The 13,646-nt window shown below is 51.4% G+C and overlaps 5 protein-coding genes across 8 annotated transcripts in view; 1 reads left to right on the forward strand and 4 right to left on the reverse strand.

Annotated features, from left to right (window-relative positions):
* PPTG_22100 overlaps window positions 1-1,193 on the reverse strand; it is a gene marked incomplete at its 5' end in the record, with an annotated part of 4,410 nt that extends 3,217 nt beyond the window's left edge. For both annotated transcript variants that reach the window (XM_008901708.1, XM_008901707.1), the window contains one exon: window positions 95-1,193. In XM_008901708.1, the coding sequence (XP_008899956.1) occupies window positions 95-1,193 (1,099 nt within the window). The remainder of the gene's footprint in view (window positions 1-94) is intronic.
* A 1,468-nt stretch (window positions 1,194-2,661) lies between these two features.
* On the reverse strand, window positions 2,662-4,557 carry PPTG_07405 (hypothetical protein; the record flags this gene model as incomplete). The annotated part of the gene is made up of 4 exons (XM_008901581.1): window positions 2,662-3,459; window positions 3,521-3,696; window positions 3,778-3,796; window positions 3,916-4,557. The coding sequence occupies 4 exons, from the start codon at window positions 4,555-4,557 to the stop codon at window positions 2,755-2,757; spliced, it is 1,542 nt and encodes a 513-aa protein (XP_008899829.1). The 3' UTR covers window positions 2,662-2,754.
* Window positions 3,849-6,946, forward strand: PPTG_22101. 2 transcript variants are annotated; one of them, XM_008901709.1, is made up of 7 exons: window positions 3,849-4,740; window positions 4,805-5,092; window positions 5,161-5,650; window positions 6,028-6,188; window positions 6,253-6,390; window positions 6,466-6,598; window positions 6,669-6,946. In XM_008901709.1, the coding sequence occupies exons 1-7, from the start codon at window positions 4,681-4,683 to the stop codon at window positions 6,752-6,754; spliced, it is 1,356 nt and encodes a 451-aa protein (XP_008899957.1). In that variant the 5' UTR covers window positions 3,849-4,680; the 3' UTR covers window positions 6,755-6,946. The 2 variants fall into 2 exon arrangements, with proteins under 2 accessions (XP_008899957.1, XP_008899958.1); XM_008901710.1 differs by having other exon boundaries at window positions 4,805-5,650.
* On the reverse strand, window positions 6,872-9,839 carry PPTG_07408 (the record flags this gene model as incomplete). Of its 2 annotated transcripts, none has more annotated exons than XM_008901583.1 (2): window positions 6,872-7,064; window positions 7,141-9,839. In XM_008901583.1, 2 exons carry the CDS (start codon window positions 9,837-9,839, stop codon window positions 7,040-7,042), a joined length of 2,724 nt encoding a protein of 907 aa, XP_008899831.1. The 2 variants fall into 2 exon arrangements, with proteins under 2 accessions (XP_008899831.1, XP_008899830.1); XM_008901582.1 differs by having other exon boundaries at window positions 6,948-7,064; window positions 7,137-9,839.
* Window positions 9,840-10,057: 218 nt separating this feature from the next.
* On the reverse strand, window positions 10,058-12,433 carry PPTG_07409 (hypothetical protein; the record flags this gene model as incomplete). The annotated part of the gene is made up of 1 exon (XM_008901584.1): window positions 10,058-12,433. One exon carries the CDS (start codon window positions 12,431-12,433, stop codon window positions 10,058-10,060), a length of 2,376 nt encoding a protein of 791 aa, XP_008899832.1.
* Window positions 12,434-13,646: the final 1,213 nt, after the last annotated feature.

Below are 13,646 nucleotides of genomic sequence, written 5' to 3' on the forward strand. Positions count from 1 at the left end.
TGCAACCGCGCGAAGAATGGCTGTTGCTGCCCTGGAGATAACCGTGTCGGTGTTGTATTGGTAAATTGTGACTGTTTCATCGCCATCGAGTTACTAGTGGCGCTTGCTGAGGCTGTGACGCCTCCAGGAATCATCGAGACCGTCGGTAGCAACGTCGGGAGCGAGTCCACAGCAGGAAGCAGCGGCGCTGGAGCCATGAGCGACGTACCGCTGAAGCTTGGCGCTGCTGGGGCCAGACGTGCCGCCTCTCCATTCTTGCGCTTCTTATTGGCGCTGGAAGCCGACGAGTCCGAAGATCCACGCTTGCCAGAACCTGCTTTGCGCCCTGGCTTGGCCTTGATCGGCCGAGCGGCTGGTTTGCTGGGAGCAGGGCCACGAAGCCGTTGAAGCTCCTGCACCAGGGAAGAGCCGAAGCGCGCAATCTGCTCGTTCCCCACGCCACACACGGAGAGCTCCTGCTCAGTCGACGGCATGTACAGCGCCACCTTGGCCAGTGTAGCGTTAGGCAAGATGTCCCATGGTGCTACCCCATACATATTGACGAGCTTCTGGCGCCATGACTGCAGGCACTGAAAGACGACGCGAGCCTGTTCCTCGGTCAGAGGCTTGAGCGGCGGAACGGTTGTGTTGCCGCTCTGTTCGGGTGTCTGTTGTTGCTGCTGCTGGGCTAGTAACCGTTTGGCATTGTTTTCCTGGATGTGAGTGATACGCAGTCTCAATGTGGATTGATCGCAGTACTCGGCCTCGTTCTTGGCCAGTTTAAACAGTGCCTTCTCCATGTGCAACGCCAGTCGGGGCAACGCAGCCAGCACCTTCTCGGGAGCGTGAGGTTTCATGGCGCGTAGGGTCTCAACGATCCGGTCGATCATCGCCTTGCGCATTGGGCTCTTATCCGCCGCCTCATCCGCTGCAGTGTTGGGCATCACTGAGACGCCACCGGCTCCGCCGCGTGCGTACAGGTCCGAGTTGTTGTGGGGTTGGAACACCAACGGCGAGTGTTCGTCCAGGTGCTGCTGTTGCTGGACGTCTGTGGGGCTACTGGAGCCGCTGTTGCTGCCGGTGCTGACTTCTGCTCCTCGCTGAGGCTTGGTGGGGCTCACCCACTTGCGCTGCTCGCTGTCTCCGCCCGCCGCGACGGCCTCGTCTTCCCCTGGTTTGTGGCGTCGGTTCACGTTCAACTTCTTCACACGCATCCGGTCGTCAGCCTTCCGCCAAGCTGCCACTGCTGCTGCTACTGCTGCTGGTGCTGCTGCCGATGAAGATCGTCCCAAGGTCCTCCGCTTCAAGCTGGAGCTTTTCGGTGACCGACGTGGGCGTGACGGCGCAAAAATGGCAATGACGAGCGTACCGTCGGCCGAGCGGAGACCCAACTGTGGAATTGACCCGTGCGCGTCACGATGTGATCTCCCGCATAGGTATACATTTCTTGTTGTTTCAAAAACATTCCTGAAACTTCCAAAGTATTTGGCTGGGGCTAAACTTTGTATCGGCCAAAACAAATAAACGTACTTCTCTAAATTAAACAATAATTTGAAACGCAGTGCTTGAATCAGTTTTGAAACCTATACTTAAGCGGAAAGCCACGTGGGACTCGTCGCCGTTACAAAGAAGCTACGTTGGGTGCGACGTCACTTCGGCCGACGAAAGCTTTCTGGTGTTCTATCGAAGCGGTAGTTTTGTGTTTGGGTGCTGTTCTTAAATACTCAAGTTTCCTGGAGAACCTTAGGTTCTTAAATAACTAGTCAAATTGAAGACACACTACATCTACATGCATTAGAATTTTGATCAACCGCCGCATTGTGCCACAATCCAACGACGGGTCACTTCGGCGATGACGTCGGCACCACCGGCCAAAACGCGTCACCGGTAGCAGATCCTCGTCGCTGGGCTTTGCTTACTGCAAGTTGCAGACGATTGCCTGCCAGTCATTGGCAATGGCAACGACTTGTTGCCGCCCACACGCACGCACTCCTGCATTCGCTATTGGACATATAACCATTGTCGGTAGACGAATGAAGAAAATCCAAACGCGACCCTTCAATCCACTCGTGCTACTGTATCGCAATGATTCCGTAGATAGCTGTACATGTACTGCAATATGCAACTATTTGGTGAACTTTTCTTGAAGTGATGCTCTCATGCTACGTAGTCTGCTAATAGTGAATCGACCTCCATCGCTCCCACGCATGTAGAATTCTTTTGCTGGGAAGTCTATGGTATTTGCTTTTTTTTTTTTTGACTGGTCTCTACTTCTCGAGCAACATAAGAAATGGGTTGTTGAAGTCATTATCACTTTCGGTTTGCATTCCGGTGTTTGCAAATTGTAGTGCGACGTCTGAAGACTGGTTGGTGATCGCCTACCCGGCAAGAAATATCGCCTACACTGGCTCGTAAGCGGTGCTGCATCGAGCGGGACCTTAAAACTGAATTTCGAGATGTCTGAGGTTAGCAGGTTCGTTGATCTGACCCGGAAAAATGCTACCTATGCTGCATCATTGTTCATCAAAATTCCTTTACTACAGTATGTATGTACTTGTAACGAGTCAATCTTAACTTGGAAGTCACAACATAATGCGTTAGTTAATACGGGACGGACATGCACTTTGTGAATACATGTAACACCCAGCATCAGTCATGGGAAGTGTAGTTAAGATGAACCACCATTGAACGCCTAATGAATTAAAGATTGTGATCTACCATTGAAGCAATATTGATTCCACTACCGGACTCATGCTTCTAACACTAAGCAGTCTATTACTCACCTGCTGCAATTTCTTCGTCAGGAACCTCAACTCGGAGTAGTTCCTCTGAGCGCCGTCCGGCGTGTGCAACCACAGCAGGCTCCTTGAGAGAGAGGACACAGCTCGCCCCAACGAAAAACGTGCCATTCTCCGAGCCAATTCGATTTGAGCACAGAAAATGGCAGTTTGGTTTGGTATATTCTCCTGTCCCCAGCGCCGTGATGACCGGGGACAGACGTTCCGCCCAGTAGGAGAGCGTCCGATACGGCTCGACATCATGATCCTCAAAGTCATTCCAGGCACAAGCGAACAGCACCAAGTCGCTCTTGTTCTCCACGACATGCGTGCCAAACTCATACGCCGAGAACGGAGCCTTGAAGTCATCCGGGTTGATGTCCATGCAGATTCCAAAGGAAATGGTCTTGTTGAGCCACGGACAGTGCCACGTACAGAAACCGTTTCCTGCTGTGGCCCATGACTTGTCAGTCTCATACAAAAACGTCTTGCGTGGATTGCACACGAGTTCACCCTCAGGGCTAACAACCAGCATCGAGTTGTACAGCAGTTCGCCTTCTTTCTCCACATAGCCACAGGTCACCATGCAGTGCAGCCGACGCGCTTGGCGCTGGCACCAGTGGAATGTCGGTCCTTGACCCGCCACCTCGGCCACTTGAGCCACATCAGCTTTGGACTTGAACACGTACCCTGTAAATGCCATCTTCACAACAACAACGCACAGTCAGCAGCAAAACATAACAACCATTCCATTGTTCACACACCTCTGACAGCATCAGCACATCGATTTTGTCCTCTTCGGAGAGCAACACCACCATTTTATCCACATACTGCAAGTCAAAGAGAGGATCAGTTAGCTTCACATATCTGCTTGCAATCGCCTTGAACGCAGCACCAACACTGACCTCCATATTGCGCTCCACCTGCCCGAGCTGCGAGTCTACAAGACGGCAATGAACTCTAAATCATCAGCACCCGTTGACTGCCATCTCACTGTAAACACACACGCCCCACAACGCACCATACTGCACGATCGCGATCTGCATTTTGCACAAGTTTTCGAAAAAATGACAGAGATCCTTGCAAAAAGTTCCTCTTTTTATCCAATCCGATTTCTGCGTTGTTACTTGAAGCTGTTGCAGTTTTCTTAAGTTCGTACCTTCAGCCTCTCGATGAGGTTGGGCATCTGCGATCGAAGTTCCGTCACTCTCTTTGGCGTTGCATAGTCGTCAAGTGACACAGTCTCCATCTCGCCCGCATGTCGGCGGCAAAAATACTCAGCCAGTACCAACACGTACATGCCACAGTCGTAGCCGTTCTGCTGCTGCGGGACGTCCTGCACTTCCTCTACGTGTCGAGAAGCTCCGTCTCCATCGTATCGCCCGGCAGCTTGCAGCAGAAGTTCAAAGGGTTCAGCTACGCGCCGTGCCGCATGTTTGTTGTGACCTGAGCTCGAGTCAAAGTGTTGGAACATTCCGTCGCGATAGAGCAGCAGTGACCAATGGCTACTGTCCCCGCCCAGCGAGTCGTTGTCGGTTACTGGAATGATGCAGAGCTGTCTGCTCGTTAAATTGAGCCCCGAAGCCAGGTCCTGGTACTCGTCCTCATCCTCGCACTGATGCTGCAAACACGAGACCACGGCCGGATCCATGAGCAGCACGTCGCGTGAAGCCACCGTCTGCGTCAGATACTGCAAGTAGAAGTTGACGGCATTGTCGTTGAGCCACTGGCGTCCTGCGAACAGCGCCACATCCGACTCGTACAGCTGCACGTCGTGATAGTTTAGCACTTGCCGCGCCATTGTTGAAAAATGACAATCAAAACGTTGGTTATTTAGCATCTAACGTGAATAGCACGTTGTTTAAACTAATTAGACGCTTTTAGTATCTTCCGCCCCATTTAGCAAAAAGCTTCCAAGAACGTCATGGCGTCGTCGCTCTTCCCGCAGTTCGGCAACGTATTCGCGCCAAGCACCGCCGGCCGTGTACGTAGATTGCTGTAATCCACGCGTACTGCTTTCCCGGTATCTGACTCTGCTGTCTATTCAGAACGAGCTGGTGTCGTTCAACGCCGGCAAGATGACAGTCAAGCCTACTGCCAATGGCAAATTCCTCGTCACTCCTCAGCTGGAGAAGGGCAAAGTGTGTCTCTCGCGTGGAGACGACCAGTTGCTGCACTTCCAGTGGGTCGACCGCCAGACCGGCGCCAGTCCCGAGGACTTTATCATCTTCCCGGACGACGCGCACTTCGCCAAGGTGGACACAGGCCGCCCCGACGACCGCGTGTACATTCTGCAGTACAAGAACTCGTCGCGTCGCTTCTTCTTCTGGATGCAGGTATATTCACTCATAGATGCACTCACTCTCGACAACGAACCCTCTTATCTATTGTATTTAACCTACAGAATAAGGATGCTTCGCGTGATGAGGAACTCGTCAAGAAGGTGAACGACTGTATGAACAACGCGCAAGCGACTTCGAGTAGCGACGGTAGCCGTGGATCCGGCAACAACGTGCAGCTGGACCACAACGCCATCATGCAGATGCTGGGCGCTATGGGCGCAGGAGACCAGGGACGCGGCGGCGCTGGCGGTAGCGGCCAAGCCGTACAGATGTCGGAGCTGCAGAACATTCTACAAAACATGGGACTGCCTGCGGGCGCTCAGTCGGCGGCCTCGTCGCCTGCCACGTCCGCCGTATCGTCATCTCAGGCGTCGCAGAGTGGCGGAGGGAGCTCAGCGGCTGCCACCACGGCGTCGACGCAACACGAGCACGATGTGAGCGGCATGGAAGTGGACGAGATGGACGAGGACGAGCTGCTACGTCTGGCAATCGAGGAAAGCATGCGCGACGGAGGAAGCACCAACCCCAACGCCTCTGGAGGCAACGCTGCAGGTGACTCAGAGAGTGGCAACAGACGCGGCGGGAACAGTGGCAGCGGCTCTGGTGGGGGCAACATGGACACGTCGTCCTAAAGCTGTTGGGAGACCGAGGAGTGGAAGGCTTGTACCCATGTGGGTAGGTAGCATGTAATTCTCCAACAAAGAGTTCTCCATTTGTTCGGTTCCATGCAGCTTGTCAGCCTACTAACGCCTACGTGAGTTGCGCTTTTCTTCTCTCTTCACCTGTGCTTGAAACAATAGGTTTTCTCACACTTTATTGTGGTTTGTGCTGTTGTTACATTTGTAGGCTTGCTGGTCACGGTCCTGAGGCGTCTATTAGCAACGCGGACTTTGTTTTAACTGACTTTGTGCTTTTGTTGTTCTTGTTAGATGCTGCAGCTTCATCTATTACACCGTCAGCTCCTGCACCAACACCGGCTGCCACCGTTCCAGCTCCCGCTGCACCTGCATCTGCGTCTATGACTCCTGCTGCTGGAACTCTCACTACTGCAGATCTCCAGCGCGCAATGGCTTCTTTCCAGCAGCTCGCCGTAAGTCTTTCCTTTAGCTAGAGGTGTTCCTGAATACTGATGTTGTATTGATCTTCTATTGCAGCAACCGAAGCCTGTGGCCCTGACTAAACTGCTCAGTGCCGACAATTTGGGTTCTATCCTCGACGACCCCGCGAGCGTTGAAGCTCTGCTCCAACATCTGCCTGAAGGCTCTCAGACTCCAGCCGAGCTTCGAGCAACGGTGAGATGGAGTTTGGAGCACTCTGTAAGTGGTTGACTTAAAACTAACTTGTGATACCCTTTTTGACTTGTGAAGCTGCGATCGCCCCAGTTGCGTCAAAGCATCGGATCTTTAGTGAATGCTCTGCAGACGGGCAACTTCAACGCCGTCATGGCCAATTTCGGTTTGGACCCTTCTGCAGGAGCCTCCAAGCTCGCATTTGGAGACGGTAAGTTGACAATGAAGCTTATAAACCGATAGCGGTATATGTGACTGCGCCTCTTGATTCTTGTATGTAGGCGTGGGCGCACTTCTGGCCGCCATCCAAGCGTGGGCAGACCAACAAGATACCTCGATGGAGGCATCGACCGATCAGAACAAGTAGTTGCCATCGGTATCGTTTTGAAGGATCGATTTATCAATGGCAGTAGACTGGTCTCTAAAAGACAAATTCTTACCGTCCAACCAGGTGCGGTCGCGTTCCTAATGTTCAACCGGGTGCTGTCGTCTTCTTGTTTGTATCGCAGCATCCAATTCTTTTTCAGTCGCTATTTAATACTCCACAGGAAATCTATAAGCTATCTGCGGCGTGGATACGGATGTCCCTGGAATTGTAGTTCTTCCCCAGTGTGAGTTTTGAGATCATTTGCCAGTTTTTGTATCTGTAACGTCACTGTGTCGAAATGTGTTCGAACCTATAGCACGAAACAAAAGAGTCATTAGAAAATCGCACCAAGAGCGGCAACGACAACATTATAGAAACGTACCCACTCAATAAATGCAGATGGAGATATGGTCTCAACCTCACCGAGCGAAGTCTTGCGAGGTGGCAAAGCATCCGAATTCGGCTCAGGCGGTTGTGGCAGCGCAGACACAAGTGCAATTTCAGAGGGAGTAACCCATTCATTTGGACGCAAGTCTCCACGTTCGGCATATCCGGACAACGCAAGCTTCATGCGTTGCCGAATAGCGACCAACGGAGTGACACGTTCCCAATGTTCCAGCACAGAAACAAAAGCGTCGGCGTCTTGCAGCGTTGACAACCGTTCCAGCATTGTCAATTTGTTCGAATAAGGGAACTGTAGCACGCGCCAAATGACTTCCAGTCGAGCATGAAGACTCAGAGCATGGCCTGTCAACGTATTCGCCGCAGAACGACCGCCAGGACCACGACTTGCCCGACGCTGCACAGTCGGTGGTCTCTTATTCTTGCCATGCTTTCTACTGCCATTATTGGTGCTCCTCTTCACAGACGACATGCTCATCGAACTCCTGGCTGAGAACCCAGTGCGACTGCTATCGACACTTTCGGTATCATCTTCAGCATATTCCGTTCCATCTTCTCGTTCCTCTCCTTCTTCACTGTTATCCTCATCATTTTGATCGTAGCCCTCTTCATCAAAGCGATCCTCATCACGTTCATCATCCTCTACAATGGTATCCACTACACTATCAGGGTTTGTGTCAGGAGGTAAATGCCACGCCCACGTCTGGGCTGTATCTCTTCGATAAGCTATCCGAGCTTCTGAGTGACGACCAATGGCTTTACTGCCTAACTGGGTATGTGGAGCGCCGATGAGTGACTCTTTCCGCCTCCCATGCCTCGACATTAACAGGGACGGATCCCTCATCATCTTCAGCTCCAACACCGACATCCGAACGCGAGAACCGAACCGAGAATGCTTCTGTGACGAGGAAGATGGCAAGTCTGACGTACTGGTGGATAAAACTGGTTCAGACACGGATATACCGAGAGTTGGGGACGGAACGTCATCTTGTAGCGGCTGTAGTTGATCTCCTTGAAGCGCAGATACTTCACCCACTGGAAGAGATATCGTCGAGCTGCTTGCTGCTATTATCTTCGCTGGTGCTGTCTGTGGCAGACGCAGTTTACTCGAGTTCCTTCCTACTCGTACAGTTGCAGCTGCTGTCCTTGTTCGTCTCTCACTAGCAATGAGGCGTTCACGGATGTGAGCCTGCAGTTCTGCGTAAATTTCTTTGTCTCGTTGTTGCTGGTTGCTGCTTCCTCTTCCATAGTCTGCACTCTCTTCGCCATTGTCACTTCTTATAGTGTCTTGGCCCTTCTTCCAGGTCGAGTGTTGTGCTTCTAAACGCTGTCGAAGTGCAGCAGAGACACCCAGTCGAGAGAAATTTGAGCGGAAATGTACAAGTGTATCCCAACGCTGACGCTCACCACATTTACGAACTGCTTCTGCAGCTCGAGCACCAACTGACTGGTAGCTGGGAGAGCGTTGAGTCCACTCATCTACTGGGTCCAACACTCGCGAATGGTCCATATCGGCTTCGGCGCTATTTGGGTTAAAAGCTCCAGATCCTTTGGTATTCGACGACTCCCCTTTTGCTAGTAGCTGCAGAATCTGTGCCACATGAGAGTGTTGAGTGTAGAGTTCCCAGTCGTTGGCATTCTTGTTAATAGGAACCCCAGTAGTGAACGAAACCTCCTCTCGTACCGCAATCTGAGATGCACTAACAGGAGGTGCAAGTCCACCACGCCGTGTTAACATCCGAGACACACCAACACTCGTACGATCATCCTGGTGAGATTGAGGCGAAGAAGCCTGGTTGTTCTTGTTGAGGCTTCCATCAGTCTTACTGAGTGCAGGTAGCTTCGAGACTCGGACTGGCTTCCGCTTCCTACGCTTCGTTGAGGTTACTGCTGCTACCATCTCGGCGGATGTTGCTCGAGTTGTCGGTCTCAGAAGTTGACTGAGCTTGCGAGAGGCATTAACAGGGTTCTTCTGGTTCGATGGTGTTGATGTTGGTAGGTTCAAAACCTCGCGCATGGCCTCGTCTCGAAGTTTATCCAGCTTACATCGACGCTGTAGATCTACTAGACAAAGTGTCTGCGCTCGCTGGATATTGGCAGCCGAGTCGAAAATCCCGTTCGCATCAAGAGCCTTCGTGATCCGAGCAAAACTCGCATCCACATCGCTGGCAATTTGTCGGATTTTTGCCTGCATCACCAACATGACGCGTTCGCGGTCTTCCAGGGACAAACTTTGCAAACTTCGGTCTGCTGGATCGGCTGAAAAGAGCGCCACGCTGCCTCCTGCGTTTGCTCGCGCTTCAAAGTCCCGCATTTTGTGACTAAGCACGACGTTAGGAAGGTGCATCTTGTCGTCCATTCCACCGCTTGCAGTCGAAACACGATGAGGGTCGACAAAGTCGCCGAACAGTGAGGCTGTGGTGGTCTCAGGTGTCGGAGCAGTGGCAGTTCGTCTCCCTACTGTCGCTGCTGATACAGAAATGGCCGAGTCCTTGGAGTCTTTCGTGAATATTGAGACGCCATCCTTGACAGCATTGGCACGACGCTGTGCACGGTCGATTCGATCTCTCAGCTTGGTCGGTAAACGAATCGGCTCCAGTGATTGCGATGCACGCGTATCGACTAGGAGAAGCGCCGTGGAATCGGACGATGGCCTACTGATTGATAGTCGATCCTCGTTCATGCTGCAATCGTTAGAGGAAAAAGCATGAATGCCACCTGTGATCAGAATAGGCAAGCTGTTCATGTTGGTTGTATACTACTCAATGAAAATAGTTGACGGCATCATCCCACACGTCTACGGCTTCTCGACTTACTTTAAAAATCTCTGTATACACGGCAAAAATGATTCATAACTGGATCGGGTGTTAGCACCATAACTTCCGAGATAGACTCAGGGCACTACCAACGCTGAGCTCCTGAGAAGTCTGTAGTGTTGCGCGGAAAAGCATTTGACGTGGACGCTGGATGGAAGTGAAGTCCATGTTCGTGATTGTGATCATGCTGGGGTTTTAGTGGAAGTTGTGGCGAAGTGGCGTATCTGGAGTCGTCACTCACTGGGTTCTCGTGTGTGCTCATCGTAGGCTGTTGCAGATAGTTGTGTGAGCGTTGCGGCTGTAATGAAAACGATGTATGGGTGTCCAACAGAGGCTCCATCCCATGGCTATGACCGTGACTGTGGCCATGACCATGACCATGACCATGACCATCGCTGTGACTGTGACCAGCGCTGCATCCGTTCATGACCGTGGCCTGCTCAGCGCCCAAACCTTCCAGTCCCATTGTGGCAATCACTTGAGGCTTTGAAATCTGTACAGACAGGAACTTGTCGAGTTGAGCATGACGTCGGAAAATTATTCGGGTCTGCTGCAGTACTCGCTGCTCATCTGCTGAGTTGGCAACCTCAAGATGTAACGTCGCGACGCGCATGTCTCCTGCGTGATGCCAGATATTCCACTGCGCAATACGCTCCACACCTGGGACGGAGGCTTCGACTTCTTGTAGCGCCGCATTCACACTATTTTCTAGCTCTTGTGGAGCTCCCTGCAGCAGTTGTCGAGCAGTATCACGCAGTAAAGGAAGAGTGCTACCCAAAATCAGTAGTGAGATGAGTGCAGAAGACGCCGAGTCCGCCACGTGCCACTCGTACAAGTGAATCAGTATGGACGAAATAATCACGCCCACGCTGCCCAGAGTATCGGCCAGTACGTGCAGATACACCCCATACATGTTACTGTTCCCACCGTGATGACCGTCTTCCGAGGCGTCTTCACCATGCGCCTGGTGGTGGCTATTCCCGTGACTATGTCCGTGGCCACCACCACAACCTCCTGAGTCGCTTCCATGGCTGTGACTGTGGCCATGTACATGGTCATGGAAGAAAAATAGTCCCACGAGGTTCACAATTAGTCCAGCGATTGACGTAAGCAGCAAATGGTCCGTTGTGACCTCAGGTGGATCCATAAATCTCGACGCAGCTTCAGTGATCAAGTGGAACGACACCACAAGTAGCAACAGTGAGTTCAAAAAGCCCGATAGAACTTCTACGCGACCATATCCATAAGTGAATTGTGCATCAGGTGGTAATTGTCCAATGTAGGAGGCCACAAGACCAATCACGAGCGCCCCATTATCGAATAGCATGTGCCCTGCATCGCCCATGAGTCCCAGAGAGTTCGTGTACAGACCAACTGCCAGCTCCACGAACATGAAGGCAACATTAACCGATAGAAAGATGAGCATCTGACGCGAGGCACGCTTAGCCCACAGCACTGCAAGCACATGCGCGATCAATCCACCCTCAATAGATCCATACTTCCTACTAGATCTGTACGTGTCCAGATACGTCTCGCCGCCCCGAAAAGAATTATCAACACGTCGCCATCGATCCACCAGAACGTACAGGATAAAACCACAAGTCGCGGCACTTAAAAAGCCACGGAACCAGCCAAACTCCGAGATTGCAACGATAATTGCCAACATCATCCCCGTTGACGAACACACCAGCTGCGCCTTCACTTGACTGGCCGATGATAATGAGTTAACCTTTCTCTCAAAGTGACCAGCTGCAAACCGAATCAAAGCTGCAGCAACCAGGGAAAATATCCACGTGGACACGTTCATCACGCCTCCGTCAGCACTCGCTCGATCGTTGGCAATCTGCTGAGCGTGAACTACACTCTTGGGCGTCAGGAAGGCCAATATGGCAGCGATTACTGTGGCCACAGCAATGGATAGCGACGATGCGTCACTGTCTGTCGCAATACCTCGAAGTGTGGACGATTGAGCAGCTAGTTGCAGCCCCAACGCCGCCCCCAGCAGCAGTACAGTATACAGTAGTGCCCCATATTCATCCGCATTGACGCCTGCCACCAGAACGTGGCCCAAGAGTAGTAATAGCGCGCTGTTCCTGTCTCCAGTGCCGTGCCATCGCTTGAGTTGCAGCAATAACACGTCCAAATGTTGCAATAGGAAGGCAAAGAGCAGTCCAAAGTGGCGTAGTGCCTGCAATGTCACGTAGAGACTGGCGACTCGGCGTGCGGCGTCTAAAGTTGCGCGTTGGGGGTCGAATAAGAAGTGGCGTACGCGTCTTGAGTTGCGGGTAGTGGCCACGTGCAGCGCCCATTGCAGCAGCAACAGCTGAGCCAACACCGAGAAGTCTCGCGTCGTGTGCAATAGCAGCGAGCGGAGTAGCCCAAGCAGCAGCAGCGAGCATGAGGCCCATGCGGCTGAGGACGTGACGCCGCCGTCGGGGCCGCCGTCGGCTGTCAGGTCCATTTCGACGTGTGGTCTGGAACTCTGAAAAGCAAAAATAGCAGTAACGGTTTAACTTTGTTTTTGCACAAAAGTGGGGATTGGCAGCAAGGTCTCAAGATTCGAGAAAATAAACGGCAAGTTTGGATGCAGCGTCATGCGTCGATTGCAACGAGGGCCGGGACCTCCAGAATCATGCCAAAGGGACCGCTTTGACCGCCCTTACATGTGTGTGCCTTTGTTGGAATCATACAGTAGCTAGAGACCAAGAAAAAGAGGACGATGAATCACGCTGTTTAGCCAACTGTGTTGTGTGTGTTTCTACTGCATTTTGCCTACATTGCAAACCTGGAGAATTACCTTACTCACAAGAGCGGCAAATCTGAGCCAGCCATAAAGTTGTGATGATGCATCACAACTTTCGTAGATGACTGCTTCCCCTGCAGTAAACTGGTCCAGTATTGTAGACTACAATTTGTAGTTATTTACCATATTCATTCATTATTCCATTAAATTGTTATTTTAATAAATTAAACAACCACGAGAGTTAATAAAATCGAAAGCATGTGTGTGAAAGTCATCTACATAAGTACGAACAGTGGGTTTGATGTAAAAAGAGTCGCTCAAGATGGTAACTTATCACCATGAGTGATTTTAAAGCATTTGGCATCCGATAATTTATTAACAGTAATTAAAACTTACATGTTAATGTGGTGCTGGGCTTTCAGCGATTAAAATAATTTTAATCTAAGATTTTTTTCACGAACTGCAAACCTATCGACAACTTCGAACAGCGGCTGTAGCATTTCCCAATAAAGTCGCCATTTGTAGTCATCAGCGTAGACTTCGGTGCTACCGAAGCTTGACAAACATCGCGATATCACCAAAGATCGAATTTCCAGAGGCCGCCGTTACCAGTAACGAGTCGTTGTCAACGATCGATGATCTGCCATCAACAAAGGAAGTTGATCCGTTTTACGATACAGCCAGAGGCGACTGTGAGCACTTCGCGGTTTGAGGACAACAGAAGCGTTACTGCATTGACGGTCGACATGGCAACCTTTTTAACTAGCAAACTCAGAGACACTGTCCGAGTAACAAATTGTTTGCCTTGACGTTAAATTATTGATTTTGCATGAAGCCGTTTCTGTACATAGCCTGATTAAATTTCTCGTTGGTTTGTTTCTTGCCGCTATCCTTCAGCGATACTATCCTCAGCGCCAATGAAGCTAGTCGA

This window comes from Phytophthora parasitica (assembly GCF_000247585.1).
Source record: "Phytophthora parasitica INRA-310 unplaced genomic scaffold supercont2.11, whole genome shotgun sequence".
Taxonomy (NCBI): Eukaryota; Oomycota; class Peronosporomycetes; order Peronosporales; family Peronosporaceae; genus Phytophthora; species Phytophthora nicotianae.